Genomic DNA, 26,199 nt, shown 5'->3' with positions numbered 1-26,199 from the left:
ACTAACAGTTGCTGTCCTCTGTATGAGTTCTCACATATTTCGTGGAATAAAATTGTGAGATTCGGTACCGTTCTTGCAGGTGCATGGCCATGGGGACGACAAAAATGGCAAGATGCCGAAAGACGTCAAATCGCAGTCGCCGTTTGAAGGTGGCGATCAACAGGTGAAGGAACAGGAGGCCATTAATGGCGCCAACGGAATGATGCAGAATGGAGTTGATGGGTAGGTCTTCAGCGGGAGTTCCTTCCGTTACGGATTCAGACCTGTATACCTTGATGATTTGAAATTGATGAGTTCAGATGGGAAAGTGGCTTTCTCATCTGAATTCTTCTATTTAACTGTTAACTGTTAAAATCCAAATGATGACAATGATGAGGTTCAGTGGGAAAAGTCGGACAAACTGGCTGAAATATACACTAACTGAGGTCATCGTAATTAGGCATTGAAATTCATTCTCCTTACTGAGTTGATGAGGGCACTTGTTTTGTGTCCACTGCATTGCCTTTGCTTCCAATCTAGGCAAGCTATACTCCACAGTAGATTCAACTACATCTCTCGTTCAGTTGTGGATTCAAGTATGAAATTGAAAGCTGTACGGTTGGCCGTATTGTGATTTAATGTTACTGAAAACAGACAAATGATAACGTCGTGTTTCCTTCAGTTATGGATTCCAAACCGGCAGCCGTCAAAACTCCCCAACGGAGGAAGAGAAGATCCAACACATGCAGATGCAGGAAGCGCAGCGCTATAACATGTCGATGGGCCAAGACGACCGGATGGAGCAGCCTCAATTGATACAGCCTGGTCTCCATCTCGATGCGCCACAATTCGAACCTGTCGGCATCGATACCATCCCGTTTGACTACAACAACCAGTTGATGCCTTCGATGGATTCGCCAAATTTTGGTGGGCTGGATTATAATCAACAGCACCAGGTATAGTGATGAGAAATACGGGAAAAACTGTGACGAAATATTGATATTTAGTATTGATATTCAGTATTCAGCCCAAGCTGGGATATAAGTGACTAAGACCATGATCCAGAATTGATGACGATGATGAGTTTCAGTGGGAAAAGTCGGACAAACTGGCTGAAATATACACGAACTGATGTCATCAATATGGCACTAACTGGCCAGAAATCGTCCAACTTTGGTCTCAAAGTAATGTTGCGTCTAAAATAGTTTGTATTACTTTCAGCTGCTGCAGCGGCAACAACAACAACAACAACCGATTGCTGTGTTGACTCAACAACAATACGTCGCGGCTCAACAACAACTAGGTACGTAAAACGCACAAGCGCCGTCTCACGCACTAACAAACCATCATTTTCGTATCCATGCAGAATTTGTGCGGCTGTTTCAAACTTGTGTTCTTCAAGGTCTGCCATCATTGACAGATATCAGGCCGGAATTTGAGGTACTGTTTCTCTATGCAGTGCCAGTGGTTACAGTGACTATATCGACTGATGTGTTGGTCACTTGTGCAGTGAATAGGGGGTGTTGTCTCTGATGTAAGATTTCTTGAGGAATACAAGTTGAAACAATTGCACTAGTTACAGAAGTGTCCGAAAGGAGGTGCTCCTTGCAGGGAAGGTAAGACCAGTGGTATCATCGTTGTTCGTCAACAGACGGATCGATTCGGATCCGATGCATGGATGTTGTCATCCTGACGAAAAAGTAAAGCGGGACATTTGTTTCGAAGCTAAATAGGTCACTGGAAAAGAAAAACACTATTAAAATAGAAAAAACTGAAATGGACATTCCAAATGAAGATTCCTTGGAAGTCCTCAAGAAAATGAATGGGAAGTGGTGGATTGAAGTAAAGTAACAAGAAGTTCACTCAAAAATAGAGCATCTACAGCACTCTTGGAGTAGATGAATCACCTAGAGTTGAGAAGACTATGCATGTTGTTGGTCTCAGTTGAAAACTTGAGTTCTGCATGGATATTTGATGATACTCTGCAGAGCCCTTGTTGTTGACCAACGTCATTGGGCTGCAAATCTATCTACTTGAGACAATGGATTACTGCCTTGTAGAGAAATTGCTGTCAAATGGACATGTGGTCTGATGACCTTGGTCACAAAAGGCCTCTGTTGCTGTAGATGACACTATTTTATTTTGTTTTTGAAACTAAATTGAGAAATGTTGAACGAGAGGAACCGGCAGCAAAGTACGTCTGCAACCGAAACCGGTACGCCCGGTTCTTCTGGCTCGACTCATCGTATCGCCATCTGGGAAACTGACCCGCCTTTCATTGTTGTTTTGCCTTGATGCTTATCATTGATTTTGTTGCATTTTCTGTTCCATTGTGCACAGTTGTTAATTTGCGCTTCACCATCATGCTAGAGGTTCATGGGTACTTAGATTTATTCTTGGTGGTCGTCAATTTATGCCTCTGTGCTTCTTGAAATGTTTATATAATCGGCCGTGATGTTTCAAACTGTATTGGTCGGGAAGAAGTATCAAACCACTTTGACCCGTGGCCAATCGGCTCATTCTCCGAAGAAATCGAAGGGTATTCTCTCTACTCTGCCAGCTCAGAATTTCATGACACCATGTAGTCACAGGTGTGTGAAGATACCAAAATCAACAGATCCAGTCTCAATCGATCAGCCTGTCTCCATAAAAGAAATCTCCTTGCTTATGGCATTGCTGTTGAGTGTCACTGTTTAATTTGTGTCCTGTGAACCTCTGCGTATGGTGGAAAGCTTTCTTTTCAGCTTCTGTTTACGTTTGAATTATTCCTTTGTTGGTTCATTGCCATTGGAATTGTGCTAGTGGAAGAACTGGAAAATGGAAAGTGGGTAGGGCCCTAACTTGAACTGGTGACACTTGAGACCAGTATCAACATCGATGGAATCAACCTCACATGTACTTTCTTTGAGGCTGGGGAGATGAGAGAAAATACTGGGGACAATCACATCTTGGTGCAGAAAATTGCCCCTCCCAAAAGAATTTTGTGCATTGGGCTAATACGCATTTGGTGACACAGATTCTCAAATATCGGTATGTTTTCTGGTCTCCTCCTTTGACGACTGAATTCAGCAAGTGTATTTGAGAATCTGGCGTCATGATTTTCGTTGTATTTTGGTTTTGTTGTATTTTCCCTCGATTTCATTTCTCAAGTTTGCCTGAATTGTGGATTCAGCATCATACTGGAGATCTAGCTTTCCAACTTACTGTGGATCATGCATATTTACAGGCCTACCAACTAACTGAGTTGGTCTAACCTGGGAGGAGTCTTGCTTACAAACTTAAACCTTTCCCAGGCAAGGCTAGTCTACTCAACTCATAAGGGCAGACCAGTTCAGTAAGCTGGGAGACCTGATTCTCAACAAGTTGGGAGGCCAGCCTGATACTCTGCAAGTTGGGAAACTGTTTCTCCAGGCGATTCTGCAGATTTTGGCAACTAGTGAAATGAAATCGGTTTCAGTTCCCAATGGTCACATTTTGCATGCCCTGTTGACTTGCATGGCTTATGTATTTTGTGCTGTAATCTTTATTAGGCTTGGCCCAACAAACCAATTCACTACCTTACGTTATGAACTCGAACCAGCAGGAGCCGTACTCCGTGGGGATACCTTTAGCAGGTTAGCCTTCTTATATCACTCGGGACTTCTGCTAGCATTAGCCACGGTACAAATGGGACTAAAAAGTACCACCAAAACTATCTCAAATGACGTTTGTGGTTAAAGTGGAAGTACGAAATGATGACAAAATTGAAGGAAACATTTTGGGGAAGTTTGCCCTCTTATAGTCCCATTATCCGTGGCTAATGAGACTTTCTAGCAGACTCTGCCACTGGGTACAAGGGCCATCTACTAAACTAGAGTTTAATTCACCATCAGTTCAGAGCCAGGTTATCTGACTTGAGCTGAGGATGAAATAAATGTTACCTTTCTGCCTTCGCATAGTCGGCAAATACAAATGGATAGGTTAAGAAACATGCTGAGAGACCCCATGTGATCGACCACAGGTGCTGCACTTTTACAAAGGATGTTGTCTTCTCCAGTCGCAAGTGTGTTGATGTCAAAGCTAGGGTTGTATCTTTGGATATTTCTAAACCTGTCTGTGTGTTAGGTCGACTTTGCGTTGGCTGGAGTTACGACTTGGAGCAGAAGGTGAAATTATGTCATCTACCATTAAGCACAGGTTGTTTGAAACAAAAATATCACTAGGCATGAACGTTACTTTGGAAAATTTGCCTTAAGTGAAGGAGGTGACAACCAGTGCCAAATCTGTGACTCGTGTTCAGTATTCAGTTGACGTTTGATTGTTTTAGTGAGTGACCTAAATGGGGAAGGTTATGCCAAATCTGATAATCCTTGCCCTTAAAGTTCACTACAAATTATGGCTAGAAGAAGCCTTATGAGGTGACATGTCCAGATGTAGAGAACTTGATTTCCCTCTATTCTTGTGGGTTAACGAACACACCTACGTCAATCAATCTTTGATCTTATAGAAGTATGAACCGTGTATTCATATTTAATATAATTAGATCAGAAAGTCAATTAGCCGAGAGATTAGTTTCTAATTCAATGAATGTATGTCTGCCTCGCCCTCTGCTCTGAGTCGACATGATTCCACGTCTGCTTGAACAAGGCCAACTATGCATTTACCATAGTTGATGTACCACAGTTGCCTTGGTCTTGTCAGGGTGGAAATTGATACTAACGTGAGATGAAGCCTTGATGCTGCAAGGGTTCATCTTCGATAATATCTTTGGAGACAATTTGATTTTGAGATTCTATTTTGGTCCTTCAATTTCTTGTTCATTTTAGTATAAACTTCAAATTTTCACGCTTTCGCAAAAATAAAAAATTGTGAAAAATATTTTTTGATTGGAAAAATCTGAAAGAAAAGATGGCTATTTTCAGTATTTTCTCTTGGTTAACATTAAAAACACTACCTGGGGAACAAATCCATTGAGCTTGGGTGAAAATTTTTTTGAAAGTTTCCACGAGATGTTTTCAAAGCAGCACACTTTCTCTCTCACCCTTTCATTCTTGACATTATTTAGCATCCTAGTTCTGCCGCTCATTTGTTCAAATACTGATCAACGCATTCAAATGACGAAGTTGATATCATTTCATTTGCATAATTGGCACACGTTGTAGGCGATGACAGCCGGGTCAAGGTCACAGATTGACGTCCAAAATGGCCGCCTAAGGACATCTGTACATGACCTCTATTGTACCTTCATGGTACTCACATCCTTGCTCCGACTGTAAACAAAGCACATAATGAACAAATGGGCCTAGAACTTGTAGCTTTTTCGCTTTCTACTCAACTTTGGAATGCTGCTATCATTTGAATCTGTGCTGAGCATATTATCATGAATGTCTTATGTTCTGTTGTGAACCTCTGGGTGATTTCGTCTTGGGGCAAAATCATGAAATGAAAGTAACAAAACATGGTCGCTCTCGAGTATTGGCATTGCCTGTTTGCATGCCATTGTCATGGCAACCGTTACACCTGATCAAGTTATCCATAATAATTATCATCGCAAAGCCATAAGTCTTGAGGCAAGAAACTGGTTGAATGCTAGCATTGACAGCCTTGCAATTGCTGTTGATTGTGGTCACCACTGGACCTAGTCTTGGGGGCGAACAGACTGATGTGAGATGTTGTCTGTTTGTGCTGGTCTTGTTGAAGGTGAGACAGTTAGCACAAGGCCACCTGATAACGACGTCAATGACACCACCAAAAAGTTTAAAGTCAGTCATTTGAACAAAATGAAACATTTGAAGAAAAAATTAAACAAAATCTTTTCCCCTCCACTTTCCACCTTATACTAACCCAGTAGCAGCTGACCTAGGTCAGGTTTACTAAACTTCCACTTTTACCATCGCCCACCATTTTCCATCTTTTCATCTCGGCCATGTTAGACTTATTTGAGGACATTCAAATTGATGTAGCTTGTTTGTTAACTCAAATGTATCCTTATGAAAAAACAAACTTGAAAGAAAAATATCTTAACAGAGGTCAGCCACTCCACCATGAGAGGTGCACATCTGGAAAGAGGTGAAGTGCATTACACACAATGTTATCTCACGATGTCCTCAGATGAGTCAATTTTCCATTCTGCCGCCCGTTTCATTTATCTTCAACTTGATGATACCCTTGGGCCAAAACCACTGATAATGACAGTCAACTAAAGTGTCTTGTAACAGGCTGTGGCATGCATCATCAAGTTTAGATTGAGCAGTATGGGCCTGATGGAAGGTTAAACAAATGATTTGATTGCAATTAAACAAGATCGTGAGACTTAAGTTCATGCAATCTGACATGAGGGGTGTTTGATGGGGCAAGTTAGAAAACCAAGATTAAGGGCACGTGCCTCAAAAATATCAAAAAGTAATCCTGTTTTTCGTTGATTTAGGTCCGACAGCAGTGATGCCTCCTTACTACGGTGTTCAGACCCCCTGGGGCATCTACCCGGCAAACATCATTCAACAGCAGGGCCAGCAGATGTCCCAACAACAGCTGATGAGAGGACAGCAAGGACGACCGCTGACACCATCGCAGTCGGAGCTCGGGACACCTGGTGGTGGTGTGCAGCAACTACAGGCTCAAGATTTCATCCCCGGTGCAACTGCTGGCTACCAGATCCTAGCAGCGCCAGCGTACTATGACCAGAATGGTCAGCTCGTCATGGGCAATGCGCGGGGCATCGGTACCCCTGTGAGACTGGTGTCGCCTGCCCCCCTGTTGGTCAGTAGTCAGGGACAGCAAGGAGGTGAGTGTGATAGGATACGCGTGGATTTCATCTCTGTTTGGTCTTGAGGACATTTCTAATGGTATTTTGAGAAAAACTGTGAGGCTTGGGCCCAAGAATAGCCAGAATCAAACTTTAACTTGTGATTAAGTATCACAAACAGTTTCCTCTAAAGTGAGGATATTTGTACAAAACCTGTGGTGTCTTGTGAAAGAGTCCAGGCTCCACAGTTTGAGCCAAAATACCATGAAATGGTCCTGGCCAGTGGCTGCTCGTAATGTCTGGAGGAGTGGGCGTAATTTGGACAACCAGCTATTCACAGAGATTTTGCCTTGCTGAGCCTTGATCATTCTTACTGTTTCTCATTTAAATGAAATGATTAAAGAAATATTGGTTCATAGGAATCCATCTGCCTGTTATGATTTTCCCACCAATTACCCAGCTTCCTCCATTCATCGAGCTCACCTGCCAAAATGACCTTGACTTTTGCTTTGTTTGATTAGCATCCTTCACCAATAGGTGGCATTACTTTCTAGAGTTTGTTTTAGATGATTATTTTGCAGTGAACACTGAGAATGCGCTTTGTTTTCATTTCACATAACACCCATAGGTGGCGGCCCGTGTCAGTCAATCTGGAGAATTGAAAACTTTCCAATACGGCAATATCTGTTCTACTTTTGCCTAACTTTCATGATAATTCTGCGAAAAACAGATGTTAACCTGGAACGCCATCATGATCTTGTACTCCTCTAAGACTAGATCAAGTGTGAACAAGACTTGTCACCGTGTTCATCGCTTCATTTTCCATACGTCCTTGTCTGAAGGGACGGCCCGTCTCATGCAAAGTTGGTGGTAAAACTAACAGAATATTGGATCGGGTGGAACTTGGAAGAGATTTAAAACTGGCATCTAGTTTCACCCCTCGATAATTTGTCGGCTAACTGCGGAGCTTATCTTGTCCTCCATTGACGTCATGGTAACATTCAAGGCTGGTGGTCAACCACGACTCATCATCTCTGTCCTATGTCGACCTCATGATATCAGTGTTGAACAGACAGCATTGCCAATGATACTGGAAGGGTATATGTCTGGCTCGGTCTTCCCCAGCGAGTCGGGAGATGTTACATTCAAATCCCACTGTCTTTTCAGCGAGTCCAAATGGCATTGGTAACTCGCTGCGTTTACTGGCTGGTCACGTTGCACCAAACTCACCTGTAGCATTCTCCAGTAATAACTCTGGTTAGTTTAGCATATCAGTCGTCTGCTGTTGTATCAGTTCTGTCGTAATCCTTCCCTTATGATGTTTGTCCCTTGACTTCAATTTGGGGTTGTTACGTTGTTATTGATGCAAAATCAAAGAAATGCAGTGCCAGTTCATAAACATGCTGGTGCAAACTTGAAAAATTTCATATCACTGGCTTGTGTGCAAGTGTTCAGTGCCCGAAAAGTCTTAAGTAAAGTGGCATCTCTGTGGTTGTTTCGATAGAAGATCAACTCAGTACAGCAGTAGGCAAGTTATGGACGAAGCAAAAGGTTTTGCCCTTCGTGGTGGATAGATTCTAGGCAATCCTATCAAGCGATATCTCGTCGTTTCACTCAGTCATGTTGCCTGTTGTTCTTTCTTGCTATTGTGTTGTCAGTCTGTTTTTGTATGCGACACATGAATGCTTGTCTGAATCCGGCCGACCCACGTCAACACGGCGATCAGTTCATTCTGTGTTGTTCCATCATCTTCCTCCATCCTCCTCCTTTGGGTTTTATGTCACCTAAAGCACCTATCTAGTCTCATGCCAGTCTTCTCCAGTTAAAGTAGGAAATATTTTGTTTATTATTTTGTCCGCCACAGCCTTTGTAGTAAAGATTTCTGCTTTAGTTATGAATATCAGTGTCAATAGATGTTCAATTTTGTGTCGTAGGTCTAGAAGTTTAATTTCAAATGTTGATCTGTTTCGATCAACTAGAAAAGAACTGTAATCAACAAATGAATAGAAAGTTGCTTTGAGAAAGAATAATTCGAAATAGAAAATAGGCAATTTATTGTTAGACCAAAAGTCACTCATGCCCTCTTCAGGGGCCCATCTTCCTCAAAGTCTGGGTGAACCTGCCTTAATCGGCATGCCTGAACATGCTTGTATGATATGCCCTTCCCCCCAACGCCTAAAGCAAACCTCTTCCCTATATGATTCGCCCTCCCCTTCCATTACAGCTTACACTCCCAACAGTAACATGAATTACACGCCCGTATCAAGCAGTCTGCTCACCCCTAACAACAACACGGGCTTCGGCCAGCAGCAGACTGGCTTTGGTAGCAGTCTCGGTACTCTAGGGGGCAGCACCAACACGCCAGGTACCATCGGATCCGGTGCAAGTACGAGCAATGTTTATTAGTCTCTTATCTTAGTGTTGTTTTCTCTACTTGTTGTCATCGGTGGTGTTTTTACGATTTTAGTCGGTTTTCCGCAAATTGAAAGCATTTTAAATATGTAGATAAACTGTTGTTGTTTTTAGCAAGATTTCTTTGTGAATTTTAAAGCAGTTTATTTGTGTTGCCTGGCTTTCTACTATAAGATATTAGGAGAATTTTATTTTTTGAAATTTTTCTCTCTAGCTTGGCTTTCTGATAGTGATGTCAAAGTCAAATTTGACACTTTGGTTGTTCATTATAGAAACTTTCGTCCTGTCTCTATAGTCTATGTTGTCTGTAGTTTTTTGTCCATTTGAGGAGAGTTCAATGCCAAATCATCTATGATATGTCAATGTTGGGCATGTCACACTCTCGAGGTATAGAAAACTTCCTGAACAGGGTTGTGTCTTCTACAGGCCATTCTCCACACACATGGCTCTCTACTACCTGCTTGCATGTCCAGCATGTTATGAAAACTTCCTTCCTAATCCCATTTAATCCATTCTAATGAAGGTTACACAATTTCTTTTACAGGTGCTTGTTTCTATCTTGATGTTTTGTTTGTAGTTTTGCAAGTTATATCATTGTCTTTTAGTTATATCACAGTCTTTTAGGCTGAGAAGCAGAAGGTTTAGTGCGAATATAATCATAGACTTAAACTGAAAATGGGCTCAGTCACTTAGTAAACGTGGGCTTGCTCCACAGCTTAAGAAATTGTGAAACATGGGTATGCCATCTGGTCTGGTTTCAATTTCATTGGAAGTATTAAGTCAACCCAGTGATGATAACAACCAAAATGCATTTCTCCAAACCTAATGCCGATCACCAAATCTGGGTTTCAGATTTGTCGAATTTCTCTTTGAGAGTAGCTGACATGGGTATGCCATTCCTCGTCACAAGAGTTGAAAACTAATAGAAATATGATTATCGTCTGCCAAGTCGTCTGCTTCTGTGTCATTGTTTCAGCCCTTTGTTGATGTTTGACTCTTCTTTCTCAGGGGCCCAGGAACTCATTGATGTGGCGAGCAGTATAGGTAAAGATGGTTCAACGAGTTTGAAAAGATCTCATGACGACTCTTGCAACTCTGATCAGATACACACTCATCCGTTCTGAAATGATATCGATTTTGAAGTAGAGTCTCAAAAAACTTAGTGCTTTGTACTGTAGAACCTTGGCTGTGTATTGAGATGTGTTTCAGGTCAAAGTTAAGAGTCCTCATGAGGTCACTTGCAAGTTTGATTTCGAGTGGCTTTTACTCTAACATTGAGATGTTAACACTTAACATAGAAGTCCTCCGTCCCGTCGAGTATAAATTGTGTCTTCAGTCTTGTTTTGCTGTTGCTGTGCTCAACGTTTGGGCAAATTTCTGTTGATATAAGTTAAACTTAAGACGGAGGACTCCTAATTTGGTGGTTACCTTCTCAAGTTGTTGACATGTCGAGTTCAGTTTGCATTTGACATAACAACTGTCCCAAGGATGATGTTGCAAGCATTACGTTTTGTGACCACTCATCACCTTTGGGGTTTTGAGTTGGTCTCTTTAAATAAGCAACAAAACAACCCGTGGTCGATCTTCGTAAGTTTGAATATCTGTGATAATGCTTCTACCAGAGCTTGTCTTGTCTTCAGGAAACCTTACTGAAAATCTGTGTCATCCTTGGGCACGGTCGTTGTTAAAACTGATTGCAATACGAGAGAATCCCCATGAGTTCCTGCTATACAGAATATTTCTCCCCTTGAGGGCAGCACCTTTCATTTCAGTCATGACCTCGCTCGTCAAAATGCATGTGGTGAGATCACTCTTGCTGTGGTCTGCTGGGTGTTAATGATGACCATCATACGACTTTGAACAATCGTCCTAAACCATCCAACTGATCTTTGATGTGACATCACCTCAGATATTTTGTCGGGCGAAATCCTGATTGATAATAAGACTGTTTTTGCTGGCCTCAAACTGAGCAATACCACCTCCATTATCATCTCCATTGCTGTCCATATATGCTAATCTCGCCAAGTCTCCTGACAACTGTACATATCATACCTGACAACTGCTGTGTTTCTGTCCTGCCTTTGGGTCTTGAAGTTATTGGGTTTCCCAAACCTTTGTGGGCTCGCATGGACAGCTAACTACGAACTGGCACTTGGCTTAATCTGAGTCAGATCCAATTGTGAATTTGCGAGTGAGTTTTTGTGTCCCTGATCCATTCCCACTTGGCAAGGTATTGCAATATAATGGTGTGTTCTCCTGCCTCTCAACTTTGCTTGGTCAGTAGGCTGGGCCACTGGCTACTGACCCTGCATGGGCTTCTGCATGATGTAGAGATTCAATACCAGAATGTTACTTAGTCCTCGAAAGGCTTTCCTTGGCATCTGAAGGTTCTTCAACTGGTTCCATTCCTCTCATCGCCAAAATATCTGCTTGGCTTCTGGTGATCATTGTCTTGTCATGTCAGGTAATTCCTCCACACCTTGTAGTCAAATTCTGTTCAGTTTTAAGTGCCTTGTTAAATCCAGTTTACCTGCAGACAAGAGATGTTTTTGTTGCACATCACTGATTAGAGTCGCAGGGACAAAGATGGCTCATTTGTGGAGCACTTTAGGTGTCCCACGCACAGGGTCATTTTCGTGGTTAAGCCATTTTATACCCTCCTACTAGTGCTTTAGAGGTGGCGAAGTTGTCAACTTTGCTTGCCAGTCGGCAGCAAGGACACCCAAGGCTTTCCATATCATCAGGTGCAGTTGTGTCTGTTCCCGAAAAGACTGATTTCAAAGTGCATTTTGTGCATGTGAAAGTATAGGCAAATATCATCCAGTATGCTTATAAATTTAGTTGAGTCGGTACTCAAGCTCGATAGAACTGGACAGCCCTTGCTTTGAAAGCTTGAGTGAATGTACTTATTGCATGCTGGTCTTGTTGATGAATATTGGAGAAATCACCTTTACCTGATGTAAAGGAGAGAATGCATGTTTCCATTCAACATATACCCTCTTTGCTCAGCTCAGTAGATAGATACATTCACAGGAAAGGAAATGAAATAGTTATGGCACTGTTTCAAGCCAGTGAAAAAGTATGAATAGGTCAACATTCTGACTGATATGGGTTCGTTTCCGTGTCGATTAATCCATAATGACGTGGCATGCTCACCTATGTGTTCTTAACACTCATGTGTCAGTCTGTCATAGGACTGTGGATTAATTTATACTGGTTGATCGTCGGAAGTCACTGGGCCGAAACCCCAATTGGCATGAAACCATAGTGGTGGTCACATATACTCCTGCTGCCTTGGAGGAGGAAGACTCCCTGGGGAATGACTCCTCCAAGCGCAGAAGGAACACTGACGAACAACAGTGTCTTTTAAAATGAGATTTAGTAGTTAGAAATAAATGCTAGTGAAGTCGTAGATTGACTGGCACATACCATGATTGTGCATATGTCATCGATGGCTGACTTTAGATCTGTAAATAGATCTGTATTTGATCTAATCAGATCACCCATTTCCGTTTAACCACGGAATTATTCATTGTCTTGATGTCGTCATCCTCAGTGTTCCTGTAGCCCAAGGTTGTGCTTATTTCTGCATGTCGTAAAACTTTGGATTTGGACTTGTATAAACACTCGTCTCCTTCGATTACAGGCCTGTCACAGCGGCGTGATTCCCTCACAGATTACAAGTTGTCCGATTACAAAATGGGCGATTACAAACGCCAGGTCCCCCTGACTCAATATTACAACACACTAGGGGGCAGCACGCTCGGTGGTGCGGCGGGATCGCCCGCAGGCCCAATGGGCCTGGTCCAACCTGCTCAGTCACTAACACCACCGCCATCCCTCAGCGGATCAAGTTCTAACCTAAGCCTAGGGGGTAGGTGCTTTTAATGTAATGGCTGTGGCTGTTCCAAAGGATGCACATTCCCATCAAAATCTCCCCAGATTTGGGTGGGCTGATGTGTCCATTGGAACAGCCTGTCTTCCCTGGGTGTTCCAATGAACATTCTTCCCCATTCAGGATTTCACCCCAATAAACTTTAATGGATACTAGCTTTGAGAAAACAGTGGGGTTTTCATGTTCATTGGAACAGCCAATTTTCTTCCTTCCCTGTCAATCAACCCGCTGACCACTCCAAAGCATCTCAACCGAATCTCCTAAAAATGCAAAAACTGAAAATGTCCCCTCGAGCCTACCTACAGATATTGTACAAAGTCCTTATTCCGGCACCTCTAGTTTCCCTCTTCATACCAAAATCTCACTAAAAAACTTGTTGATTTGAAAGACGTTTACGATTTTGGCCAGAGTTTGTTTGCACCGTGTTATTTGCTTTGTTGACGTTGAGTGCTGAATGATGACCCCTTTCAGGACTGTGATCAGTTGGTCTCGGCTCTTAAAGGGCGTGGTATTGCCTTGCTCTTTCATCTTTGTGTAGAAAGGGGGATGAAATAACGCTGATCAAGGTTCCTGATGATCAATGAATTCATTAGTAGAGAACTCTATTGTTACAAAATGAATGCCTTGGGGCTTATTGGTCCCCAAATTGTTGCCTGAAGAAAACAATTTGAATGTGTACAACAAGAATTGAAAGTTACAAGTTGATGAACATTCCTGGATCGTTTGTTTTACCAAAATAACTCACAATTTGATATGGAAGGGTTCTTTTTTTGTGTTGAGAGTCCCTTCTGAAGTATTTCTTCATTGGTGAAAAGATCAAACCCAAAATACTCATCAGTATTTAGAACACCTTCCTAAATATACCTACCATTCAAAGAATCGAGTATACAACTTTTGAAATATGGGATGAAGATGAAGAGCAAGGCATTCCCACAATTGGTTTGGTCAAATCACAATTTCGGGTTTAACAATTCCTAACCTGTTATAATATGTCAATCATAATCGTTCCAAGTCGCTGTCGTTTTGAATTCAACAATCGGCCATTCAGATAAGTTGAGATATCATACCAGATAAGTTGAGATATCATACTTAACTTGCTCAAGCATTGGATTTGAGCAGAACAATGCGTAATTGGCGTAACATTCATCATGGTATGAGTCATGTTGAACAATATGTCCACCTGCCGAGTTGTCGTAACAGACAAGATGTGACATGGTTGCCCTCGAATGTTCATTATTATCCCGCCCCGTGACGTTCTTTAATTTTTCCCTTCTCCTAATTTAGGCATAGGTGGCGGCACGCGTGGTTATTCTGCTGCACCTGGAGCCGAGGCCAAGTATCATCGCTCCGGCCTCGCTAACAACCAGTTGTTCGGAACTTCCATCTTCAATACAAGAAATTTGGCAAGAAGGTTAGTAAAGGCTTTCGTATTGAAGTTGGTGGTCATATTGCTATAAGTTTCAGGGATTTGCATTGCAACATAGCGATGCACGGAAACATTTCTGTGATTATAAATGTTCATCCGAGTAAATATTACTATGAAGGGTGATAGGAAGAGTATGAGAGATGGTTTCCCTAACATAATCGGCTATCGGAGAACTGGTTTGTCGTGAATGGACAACTTGGTTCCTCAAAATCAGACATGTTCAGGTTACAAGATCCTGTTCGGATGAGTAATGAAGTTTGCCTTCTTTCTTCCAGTGCCAGTCTATCAAAGGAAGTGACCGTTGGCCGCAGCCGCATGCTGGAAGATTTCCGAAACAACCGCATCCCGAACCTGCAGCTGAAAGATCTCGTGAATCATGTGGTAGAGTTCTCCCAGGATCAGCATGGCTCACGCTTCATCCAGCAGAAACTGGAGAGAGCTACCCCGGCAGAGAAAGTCATGGTGTTCAATGAGATTCTCACAGGTATGTTGTTGGTTCCCTCATCAGACTGACTGTATTGAAACATTCTTTGGACGTGTCCGCATTAGTTGTCTCACCAAACACTGCTCTGGGTCCTTTAACTGCCCCGTAAGTCTCTGAACCATTTCGGTGATTATAAACTTCCATCCGAGTATGTATTACTGTGAAGGGTGATAGGAAGAGTATGAGAAAAGGTTCCCTGAAATTTCAAATGTAAGCAGACGGATCGGTGATGTGTGGACGAATGCAATGAGATTCATCAACGTTTTCCCTCCTATTCCAGCTGCATACAGCTTAATGACAGATGTCTTTGGCAACTACGTCATCCAGAAATTCTTTGAGTTTGGTTCGCCCGACCAGAAGCAGACGCTTGCTCAACGAGTCCGCGGACATGTCCTGCCGTTGGCGTTACAGATGTACGGCTGTCGCGTAATCCAGAAGGCACTGGAGTCGATTCCCGCTGACATGCAGGTCGAGATCGTCAAAGAGTTGGACGGTCACGTCCTCAAGTGCGTCAAGGACCAGAACGGGAATCACGTCGTACAAAAGTGTATTGAATGCGTTGACCCGAAGCATCTTCAGTTTATCATCGACGCATTCAATGGGCAGGTAAGAGAGAATGTAAGCAATCCAAACTTTGTCAACATGTCATCATGCACTTAACCTGTAGACTGCACCCACTAGATAGTAGGTATTGCCGCTGGGTTTACCCTAGTCTGGAAAAACAAGAATGCACCTGGAAAATGCTAGTTTGAAAGGGACTTATGCACCTAGAACTGAGAATGCACCAACTAACCCGTAGTTCATCTAAGATTCGACCTGACAATGCACCAACTAACCCATAGTTCATAGTAGCATTAGAATGCATGGCATTCAGGGTAGACAAGTCATGTCATGTATTTGGTTTCCCATTGAATGTATCCAGTAACCCAGTCCAATAGGAGACTCATTCACCTTGACAACTAGAGTCTGTATGGACCAGAATGCATCCAACCCGTTGTCTTGTATTAATGCATGTTTGCTTGAGTATCAATTATTGTCCAATATTTGTTTACTATACATGTAATTACCATAATCAGTGCTGAATGTTTAAAATACTGTACAAATTGTACACAATACCTGTTGTGACATTTCTGTAAGAATGGACACAATAGCTGTAAAGGTGTTTGTAGGTTTCAGGGATTAACAGAGAAATTAGTTGATTGTTATAAATAGTACAGATGTCACTAATGTACAATAGACTTCTGTAAATCTGAGAGCTGCTTCTGTAAAGAATAGAATACGTTGTGTATAGAATACATTGTATGCAGTAGTTGCTTGTTTAGTGTAGATAAAAGGCTTAATACAAAAAGCTGTTGATCCTGAATTACCAACTTAACTGAAATGAACTGGTGGCTTTCCTTAGCCATTGCTACACAGTAGAGAAAAGACTTATGTTATAAAGTTTGGAGAGATTGCTTCTGTGAAGTTTTTGTCAAGTTTTCATTTCAAAATGTCCTTAGAACTTTCCTCTTCTTCACGTCTTTTCCAATCTTTCATCTGTTTATATTTCACTGTTAATTTCTTTCCACTTATTTCTTTGATATTTGAAGAACATTTCTTTGAAAAATCTCTTATCGACAATGCTTTCCTCTTTCTCTAGGTGTTCACTTTGTCGACACATCCGTACGGCTGCCGCGTTATCCAGAGAATCCTCGAGCACTGCACACCAGACCAGACCATACCAATCCTGGATGAACTCCACGAGAATACAGAACGCCTCGTGCAAGACCAGTATGGAAACTACGTGATCCAACATGTATTGGAGCATGGTCGTCCGGATGATAAGAGTCGGATTGTGGCCATTCTGCGCGGGAAGGTACTGCACCTTAGCCAGCACAAGTTTGCCAGGTAAGTGAGCCATTTTGTCTGGGGGTAGCTGATGATTTGAGGGTCAATGTCAGCACTCCAGCCCAAAATAGTTACCTTAGTAGCAGAGTTGTTTCTGATTTCCTGTAAGTTGTCTGTCTTGCATGCATGTGACATTGGACTTAGAGCCTGACTTGCCAGAGTGTATTACAACATATCCTGTGCAATTGGGCACTGCAAAAGGATCTGTAGTCCTCTGCGAAAGTGACCTGCTGTTTTCAATTTTCAGGCCATCAGTTCAAGGCCTCTGAAGTTTCAAGATGTCAACTGTTTGACTTGTGCTGATACTTCTTTTCAGTTGTTTCAGTTTTCAGTTGTGCTGATGCTTCTGTTCTTCTGTTTCAGTAATGTTGTTGAGAAGTGTGTGTCGCACTCGTCCCGAGCTGAGAAAGCCATGCTGATTGATGAGGTCTGCTCCATGAATGAAGGGTGAGTACCTGTAATTTACGTTATTTCCTAGAATATTGATAAAGATATCATATGTGATGTATCTTTGCACAATAGTCTTGCGAAGGAGATGTGATGTTCAATATGGATGTACTTGATGATCACTTGTATGTTCAATGGTGGAGGGAGATTTCCAAATGTGTTGATAAAGGAAACATTTCTGTGATTATAAATGTTCATCCGAGTAAATATTACTATGAAGGGTGATAGGAAGAGTATGAGATTGTTTCCTCGAAGTCATAAACTCTGATGCTCCCCACAGTTTCAGATTATTGCAGGCGATTCCAACCTGGCCGTCATCTGAACTGGCAGAATCACGATACCATTTCTTTCCAGGTTTGGCAGCTTTGAAGTCAACGCGTAATTTCTTTCAGATTTGGTGGAGGCACTCACACCCTGTCGTCTGCTCTTCCCGAGGGAGTGAACCAATGTGTTTATCTTGTTTATATGACTCTGTTATCGTTTCAGTCCTCACAGTGCCTTGTACACCATGATGAAAGATCAATTTGCCAACTACGTCGTCCAGAAGATGATTGACGTCGCCGAGCCTGCGCAGCGAAAGATCCTCATGCACAAGATACGTCCACACGTCGCCACGTTGAGGAAGTACACGTACGGGAAGCACATCCTGGCCAAGCTGGAGAAGTTCTTCATGAAGAATACGGACCTTGGACCGATCGGGATGCCTCCTAATGGAGCACTGCAGTGACAAGGTACGGCGACTATTTGATCTTGCCCGGGTCTCAGAATGGCGTTTGCAGAGTTGGGATGAATTTGAAGGAGTTTTGATCTTTGTCGGTGCCATTTTGTGGTCAATTTTGGCATCGTTGACGCTTTAATGATATAAGATTTCACCGGTTTTAAGGTTAGGTAGTAAGAACTAACAGCGTAATATGTAATTCATTGAGTGGTCACCAGATGGCATGAGTGGTGGAGAATTGATTTATTTATTTACGGTGACGGAAAAGGTTGAGAAACACGTCGTACGATTTCGTTGGGGGCGTTTGTGTGGGACCTCGTCATTCGAAAAAAATGTTGAAAATCCAGCTTAGAATATTTAGCGGATAGAGTTACTCGTCTCAATTAAGGTTGTAGACATGAAAATGGTATGAATTTTCAAAATGTTTTAAACTAATTATAGAATTTTGACTAAGATTACTTCCGGCTTTAGGTTTAGGTGTTGGGTATATTTTTCAAGTCAGATTTTCACCCACGTATCTTAATTGATGTGAACATTATCTCCTCTGAAGGAGTTGATCTTTTGCTTTAGGCCGAAGTTACATAGACCTCATTCGTTCATTTCCCAGGACTTCCCCTTTTGCTTTCGTTCCCCTGTAAAAGCACGGCCTTGTGGCGTGCATTCACCGAGGAATGAAAGAAAAACCCAGAAAGTGACTCGTGGTAAATGAACGAATGAGGTCTATGTAACTTCGGCCTTAGTCATGATAATAAAAATACTATAAAGTAGTGTTGCGAGTTAAATGTAATTGCGGTTAAAAAGCCTTCTTAGGTTTTGTTCCCTGATTTCCTGACCTTTGACCTTTGTCATTAATCCCCACTGAGCTAATCCTATCTCCGACCCCAAATTGGTAGTGAAGAGAAAAAATTAGGTCTATAGATCGGTTCATGTTAAGTTGGTAATTCATCTGTACATTCCACATATGGTTGGACACTTGTGAGGGTATTCAGAAAAACATATAAAAGTTAGAAAGATGGTGATGATATCAAGTAAACTAGTCAGTCTAAGTCACTCCATCGCAGTGCAGGTGACGACTGTTGACAATATGCCATGAAATCATGTGACTTGATTTACCATCGCTGAAAGGCTACCACTCACATTGTGAACAGTACAATCGCCGTTTTAAATACAAGTCGTTTTATGAAATATTGGTACAACCACATGGAGGACTCTAATTTCACCAAGGTCATTGCTGCCATGGTGCCCTTCAAAATGGCCTTTGTGCCCTTTCAAATCTTCCTTCACACTCTCCAGTACCCGAGGCAAAATTTTAGGCCTGCACTTGTGAAAACATTCCGAACATGCCTTAAATTGAAGTATAGGGTCAGAAACACTTGGTCAGTGAACCACATAATGACCAAGGCCCCCCCTTTGTGACTTGATGGGCTCTTGTGTCAACAGGCTAATTTCTTAATGCCTCAATTTAGCACTTTCTGAATACCCTTAATCCAAGTGTTACACACTACATCAATGTACAGTAAATCTTATCAGCTTAGGTTGGGCTAAATTCTAGTGTATTTTATGTACTTCTCTGTAAAGTGTATATACTGTAAAATATGTAAATGCGTCTCATTTCAAACTTTTCTACAGGTTTTTTTCCAAGAGGATTAGCACTGTTTTTATTTTCGAAAAAGTAACAAAGATAGCATGCGATTAATCGGGACCCTGTTTGCCGTGGCAACTCCACAATGTTGCCGGTGCACGCCACATATTTTGTATATTGTAAATTGTGAGTGAATTTTGTATAACTACTATAAATAATGCCTGTAGAATGTTTGAATATGGACATGTATCCTAAGAGTCACTGGAAAGTTTTCTACCCACACTATGTAAAGAGGTTGTAACCAGTATTTTGTCTTCACTTGGTGCTAAGTTTGTAATATTTGAGAATATTTTGATAAAAACCAGTCCTATCAAATATACTAGTAATTACCTTGTACAGTGAACATAAAAACAACTTTGCCCGTGTACAGTTATCTTGGGACGAATGATTTGACCGCCCCCCGTGGCGTTGTACAGTATAAAATAGCCGCAGAATACAAGATTTTGTAATGCACGCCGTCATCAAACGGTAGCAGTAGAAACTCAGTTGGAAGCGATGACTTCACTTTAGACTTGCAACATTCGAGGTTTGAATTTTTCGTTAGAGTATCAGATTTTTTGGAACGTTTCATGTAAGATACCAAAATGAGAACATTTCATATCGACTATATTGAATATTTGATAATTTCTTGTAACTTATCAAACACTTGAGAATATATTTCTTGAAGATGTCTGATATTATTTTGGTGTGAGTTGGTTTTCCCCATTTTGTTTTCTCTCTTAATCACGCTTCTACTTTGGGACAGAATCTTACTATATTTTTCCATCTAAATTTTTTGTAATTTAGACAAAAGTTTTTTAGAATCTGAATGACCTAGAAAGTAGTTGAAAATAACTAAGTATAACCTTTGTGTATTCGTGTGTGTGTTCTTGGCACTAGCTATAGCTTGTCTTTTGATCGTTGATAGTCATAACTAGCGGTAGATATCGTTTATAAAGATTCATATATTCATCATACAAACATAAATTTGGGATATAATTCTAGTATTTTATTGTAACGGCTTATATAATTACTTGTTTGTAAAGTTATTAGTAGCTGGTATAGATGGTAGACATTGTTAGGCTTTCCATTCCCACATCCGCATTTGATTTTCAGGATCTTGTTTGCTTACACTGATAAATGTCATGAAATCAGAAAACTTTTCTTCGGGAAACATTCTGACCGGCAAACGCTCCAAGTGCAAATGAAATTTCTGAAATTTTGAATACGGGTGTGAAAATCAAAAGTGTATAGACCTTTGTAAACTTCAGTGTACAAATGTACAGTTGTAAATGTTGAGGAGTCCATGTTTTATAATAGAGAGAGATACCATACTATTGTACATGTGTAAAACGACGCAAAGAGTTATCACTCACAATGTACATTTGTACAACATCATTCATTTAATGGCGGCGTTTCGTCAGTGGAGTATGACGTGGGCCTGTCGTGTCATGCTTCATGAGAGTAGGTTCTGTGTTGGGTTTGCCAGTATTTTGTGTGAATACTGAATCATTGCCTCTTCGGTTGTGATTGCGACCTTCATAGGGCAGGCGGTGGTCGAATCAGTCCTGCACTGTCAGTGTCACTTAAACCGCCACGGAGGTAAAGTAGGACAAATAGAAAAAAGCTTGCAGTACGCGTGAATGCACACAGAAGTTGTATTTGTACCAGGGTGATTTTTTGACTCCCCTGCCTTATAAACTCGATGTAGGACTACTGAGGCCTTATACTCAGAACTTTTTCTGATCAGATCTTTGCTGCCCTCGTTCCATTTTGTTGACACAAATTATCGGCAAACCCAACTCAAAGCGTATCATAGATTTTTGTACTGTTGTCGATTTGTATAATCAACTATATGGTAATTTTGGTCCGTTGGTTGCATTAGATGGAATATAGACATAATATAGTCGACACAAGTTCTATATTGTAACATTTTCGTATAAAAGTAGATTCGGTTTCGGTATTTGTTGTGTTGACGGAGCATAAATCGACTGTTGTACGTCATTTAGAAGCTTGCATGAGCCGTTGCCATGGTACCATGTGTAACCGTGGAAACTGTCGCCATAGTGACCAATTTAACCATGGCAACAGGGGCCTATTTTGTCATTGTAAGTTGACATATCGTCGGTAGACTTTATTGTTGCGTATATAGTTATGTATGATATTGTTCCTATGTATATTGGTTATGTATGTACACGCTATGTATATTATTATTTCCCCTTTTATTTCTCTGTATTTAATTCGGATATTTTTTAATTGTAAAAAGCTAGAGACATAGGGACTCGCGTTTGTAGATTTTGGGCGACACCTGCTTATTCCGTTTTTCATTACACCCAACGTTTTGTACAGTGCCACAATAGAATTCATTTCATGTCAGGTCCCTGATTCCTATATCTCTACTACTCACAACACAACCGACTCCTCAATATGTCACCATTTGGTGTATAGAGGCTTAAAAGAATTTTGCTACCGAATTAGGCGTCCGTTGGCCCGATATGGCGTCATGCTAGACGCTACATTGATATGCTCGGCCACCTATTCGCACAGAATAAGAATGAATTTCAGGAAATACGGCGATGTCATTGTGCTGGATGGTAAAGTTTTGGGAATCTTGGACCCTCTTGATTATTTGATAAATTCTGGACTGTAGTTGCTCTAACAGTTGATTAAAGGCCATGCGAACGTGCCACCCTTTGATCTAACAGAAGTAGTAAATAATTTTTCTCACAAACTTTTTCTACTTGTGAGTTCTGTATCGTTTTGTAATATCCCACATGTACGAAATCACTGCCATAGCCAACACGGTGCAGAATTGGTAATGAGTGCTGCTGGGCATTTTGTTGGTTTGCTCCAGGGACCTTGGGTGCACTTTTGTCATTTGAGTCCATCTGCCCACTTCCCTGTGACGACGCCGAAATGGCCAAGGTTCACATACCTAATTCTATGCCGTGTCCAACCCGTCTCGCAATTTCATCTTGTGTACAAACTGTAAATTCAAAATCTTTCAAATGCTGCTGTAAATTTCTATGTACAGGTGTGCGTCTCTTTGGGACGTTCAGATATGGATAGACGACCAATATGAACAGTGTACAGATTTAAACAAAATGTGTAAAATAGAGGAACGCAAATAAATTGTACGATTTAAGACATTGTGTATACATATAGAAATCTTGACACCAGAACACTTTCTCTTTGTACAGTCTTGTAGAGCCAACAGTTATTTCTGCATGTAAACCATTTGATAAAACTACTGAATAGTGCGCAAGTTTTATGTTGCCTTCAAAAGTGTTAAGGGCGATGTTTGTTGCTTGAATGGTGACTCTGGAATTGGATTGAAAATTAACAACTGGTCAGGGTGCACTATCGATGATAGATTCAAAGCTCTGGGAATAGTGGTGTTCCTTGCGATGCCATTAGTTGAGTTGCAGACATCGCCCTGATTTCATTTGGAAGTATAATTCAGCGGACAGACAGTGGTACTGGTTCACTGGTTGGATTTAGAATGTTAGTCATATAAGATCATAATAGGTGCTTATACTTCATGCTCCCTCAAACCTTTGAAGACTGGAGTGTCGTTTTCAGCTATCTTCAAAATGTCTGTACCGGTGTTAACAAAATCATTTTATTGAAAATTATGCTTCTTACTTGGGAAATTTATCAGAAATTCTCAAATGATGATTTTCTGCCAAAAATGATCACGATGGATTTGAACACCCCTAATAATGTAATGTCAACTGCCCTGTCTTGTTCTATTTGTTGATATTGGTACAGTCCATCTCGAGGTTATGGGTAGTTCCCCTGAATGGTTTGCTCTCATCTCATATCATGTCATCCTGTACAGTGTAACCCTCCCATTCTCATCTTGACTGTATATTATTAACTGAACGAGTGACCACAAGGGGGAGCCCTCATTCTAGCTCCTTCATCTTCTGTGAATCATCATGTGCAGTAGATTCTTCTGGAAAGATAGTCGCTTTCATGCTTTTGAAATTTTCTTCTCGGACAATCAAGTCTCAATTGCATTCATATCCAAGTACTTTATGAAGTTTGTCTGGAACTTTTCATCAGGTTCTCGGTTTTAATGAAGTGGCAAAATTCGAATCATTGTCGAGGAATTTGCCATTTGTCAGCTTTGAGATTAGAGCTTGCGCCAAATATCATGCCAAAATGCTTTTTTGCGATTCTGCAAATTTAAGGGGAAGTCCTGTTGACAGCAGACGACCATCACAAATTTATAATCCTAGATTTCTTGTATAAACTCGATAATGTTAGCAATTATACCTGATAAATGATTTGACACAAAATTGTCCTTTGTGAAAGTTTGTTATGTAAATTTCTTACAAGTGGCCCCAAGTAACAATTTCGTCTGAGGACTTCTCTGAAGATATATAATTCAAGGCTTCTTTGTGAGTTCTGGAGGAAGTGAACTGGTACGACTGTTCTGTCTGCTGATTTGGAAACTTTAGCTTGTTTAACACACATGTATCGTAGTCTCCTGGCTTCTTTAAATTGTGAGGATCTCTCCTCATTTCGTACATAACCAATGAACCTGGTCTTCGAAAACCGCTGTGTGCAATTCACAATAAGTATGATATTCTGTGCTGAAATAACGGTCGATCCATCCATGATTATTTTCTACTTAATTATTTTCCCCAATCTCATTGGCGATGGTATGACATCATTTCATTTTCCATTTCTTTTTGACAAGACTTGAAAAGTTGAATTAATTCAGAATTTCCTCCTTTGAATGTAAAGTTCTTGTAGCAAAGTGTTTCCACCTTGAATTTGACATGAATTTTTTTCTAATTCTTTACGCAAACTGGCACAGTTTTTGACAAAGTCTTTTTCTCCAGAGTTATTTGAGGAAGTGGTACTTCCCAACCTATGAGGTCAAAGAGATAAATTTTCTTCTCTCCTTTTAAACACATTTATCTTGTATTCTTCTTGTTTTCGTCGTCCTTTGGTGGAGGATGTATTGTACCTTTAAGGTTTAACCTATCCACAGCCAGCAAGTGTACTTCTTTAGACCAACAACACCTGTCTATAGCATCGGCCATCCGAGGGCTTAGCTTGCCATGTTTGTTTGAAGGTTACTGGGATGGTAATGATGAAGAAGCTGAGAGTGGCTGACCTCTTTGACACTGATTTTGGACCTCTGTATTTAAGTCAAGCCACTTCCTCGAAAGGGGGACACTAATCGGTCCTGAAGGGTATCATTGATGGAGAGGTTGGGCTTTATGTGACAATCTCAGAATTATGGCCTCGAGACACATTTTTTTAGACGCTAACAAAATTAATTCGACAAGTTTACCTGCCAAAGTTTTCAATGTTGATGGGGGCTCCAAGTTAGACCAGAAGAAGCTATCATCGATGTGATTAAGTATGTTTTTGGTCTGTTTCAGTACACTTGGGCAGTTGTAGAAATTTTGGTAAAATAAGGTGTGGATTTTGCAATGTTTCCCTGAGCTTAACCTTCAATAAGTCTGTGTAGTTTTAATTTGTACATGATGTATAAAAAGCCTCATTATATCATATACTGTATAACATTGTAATAATACTTTGTGTTTTTTGCTAGTAAATAAAAGTTTTCAGTATTGTCCGCAGCGAGTGTTTTTGTCTTTGTTTCTGTTTGTCTGCCATGGTTGTGCCTATGTCCTGATCTGGTGTGAACATAGCCTTCAGTAATCCACCTAAGGGCACTTGGACTTTTGCCTCTATCCTTCCTATTGACCTGGTCACATCATAGGTTCAGTATACATGAACGGTGGAGTATTGCTCCGAAGTAATCTTTGCTATCGAGGTCGTTCATTGGTCTACTTTGAGATGGGGCGGGTTATCAGGTGTGGATCTGCTTGTGCTGGCCTTGGCTCTGGGTGTAACAGCATCTGTTACCTCGCCAGGTCTGGTTGTGACAGTATCTGCAATCTCATCAGGTCTGGTTGTGCCAGCATTTCCTGTCTATCAGGTCTGGTTGTGAGAGCATATGTTGTATCATCAGGTCTGGTTGTGGCAGCATGTTATGGTATGGTTGTTGCAGTATCTGCTGTCTCTACAGGTCTGGTGTTCTGATTTTATGCAACCCCTTTATGAAAATGATCAGGTATTCACCATGTGAAAATGAGACACATTTTTCGTAAGGGTGAAGACAAGGTCCACCCTGTAGAAACATGGTGCACTACCTTGGGCGAGTACACATCTAGATCAGACAGAGTACGCATTGTGAAGGGGCATGGCACATCCAGCAAAGACTTGGTACACTCTCTGGCAACATGGCGAGCTTTGAAGGGGAGGGCACATCCAGAAGAGATATGGTGCACTACTGTCTCATTGGCCGAAAGTCATTTCTGTAGGTAACAATATAAAGCAACGGTAAAATACACAGGTCCCTTGTGGTGGAAAACAATGTCCTCGTTTTTCACTTTCGCTCCGATGTCTTTGAACAGGGTGACAAGTTCATTTACTAGTACTACAGGGTGACCCAGACTTATTTTCCCTCACACAATGGATACACAACAAAATTCGATTGTGCAAGGGAAAACGTTTCTGGACCACCCTTTAGAGTTTCGTGAGTTTCATCATCAATGATTTTGAGAGGACCCCAGCTGG

The 26,199-nt window shown here is 41.2% G+C and overlaps 1 protein-coding gene across 17 annotated transcripts in view; it reads left to right on the top strand.

The window, feature by feature from the left end:
* Positions 1-25,196, top strand: part of LOC135503173 (pumilio homolog 1-like) — a 53,183-nt gene extending 27,987 nt beyond the window's left edge. For 9 of the 17 annotated variants that reach the window (XM_064796585.1, XM_064796581.1, XM_064796590.1 and 6 more), the window contains 15 exons: positions 80-222; positions 662-935; positions 1,201-1,282; positions 3,510-3,593; positions 6,386-6,742; positions 7,871-7,960; positions 8,928-9,089; positions 12,762-12,989; positions 14,295-14,421; positions 14,712-14,920; positions 15,201-15,538; positions 16,560-16,807; positions 17,171-17,254; positions 17,741-18,542; positions 18,713-25,196. In XM_064796585.1, the coding sequence (XP_064652655.1) occupies positions 80-222; positions 662-935; positions 1,201-1,282; positions 3,510-3,593; positions 6,386-6,742; positions 7,871-7,960; positions 8,928-9,089; positions 12,762-12,989; positions 14,295-14,421; positions 14,712-14,920; positions 15,201-15,538; positions 16,560-16,807; positions 17,171-17,254; positions 17,741-17,981 (2,667 nt within the window). In that variant the 3' untranslated portion in view covers positions 17,982-18,542; positions 18,713-25,196. Of the gene's footprint in view, positions 1-79; positions 223-661; positions 936-1,200; positions 1,283-3,509; positions 3,594-6,385; positions 6,743-7,870; positions 7,961-8,927; positions 9,090-10,123; positions 10,160-12,761; positions 12,990-14,294; positions 14,422-14,711; positions 14,921-15,200; positions 15,539-16,559; positions 16,808-17,170; positions 17,255-17,740; positions 18,543-18,712 lie in introns of all 17 variants that reach the window. The other 8 variants (XM_064796584.1, XM_064796583.1, XM_064796582.1 and 5 more) reach the window with 8 other exon arrangements.
* Positions 25,197-26,199: the final 1,003 nt, after the last annotated feature.

The sequence above is a fragment of the Lineus longissimus genome, chromosome 19, assembly GCF_910592395.1.
Source record: "Lineus longissimus chromosome 19, tnLinLong1.2, whole genome shotgun sequence".
In the NCBI taxonomy this organism is placed as follows: domain Eukaryota; kingdom Metazoa; phylum Nemertea; class Pilidiophora; order Heteronemertea; family Lineidae; genus Lineus; species Lineus longissimus.
The sequence above is the reverse complement of the archived record's forward strand: the minus strand, read 5'-3'. Positions and strand labels throughout refer to the sequence as shown.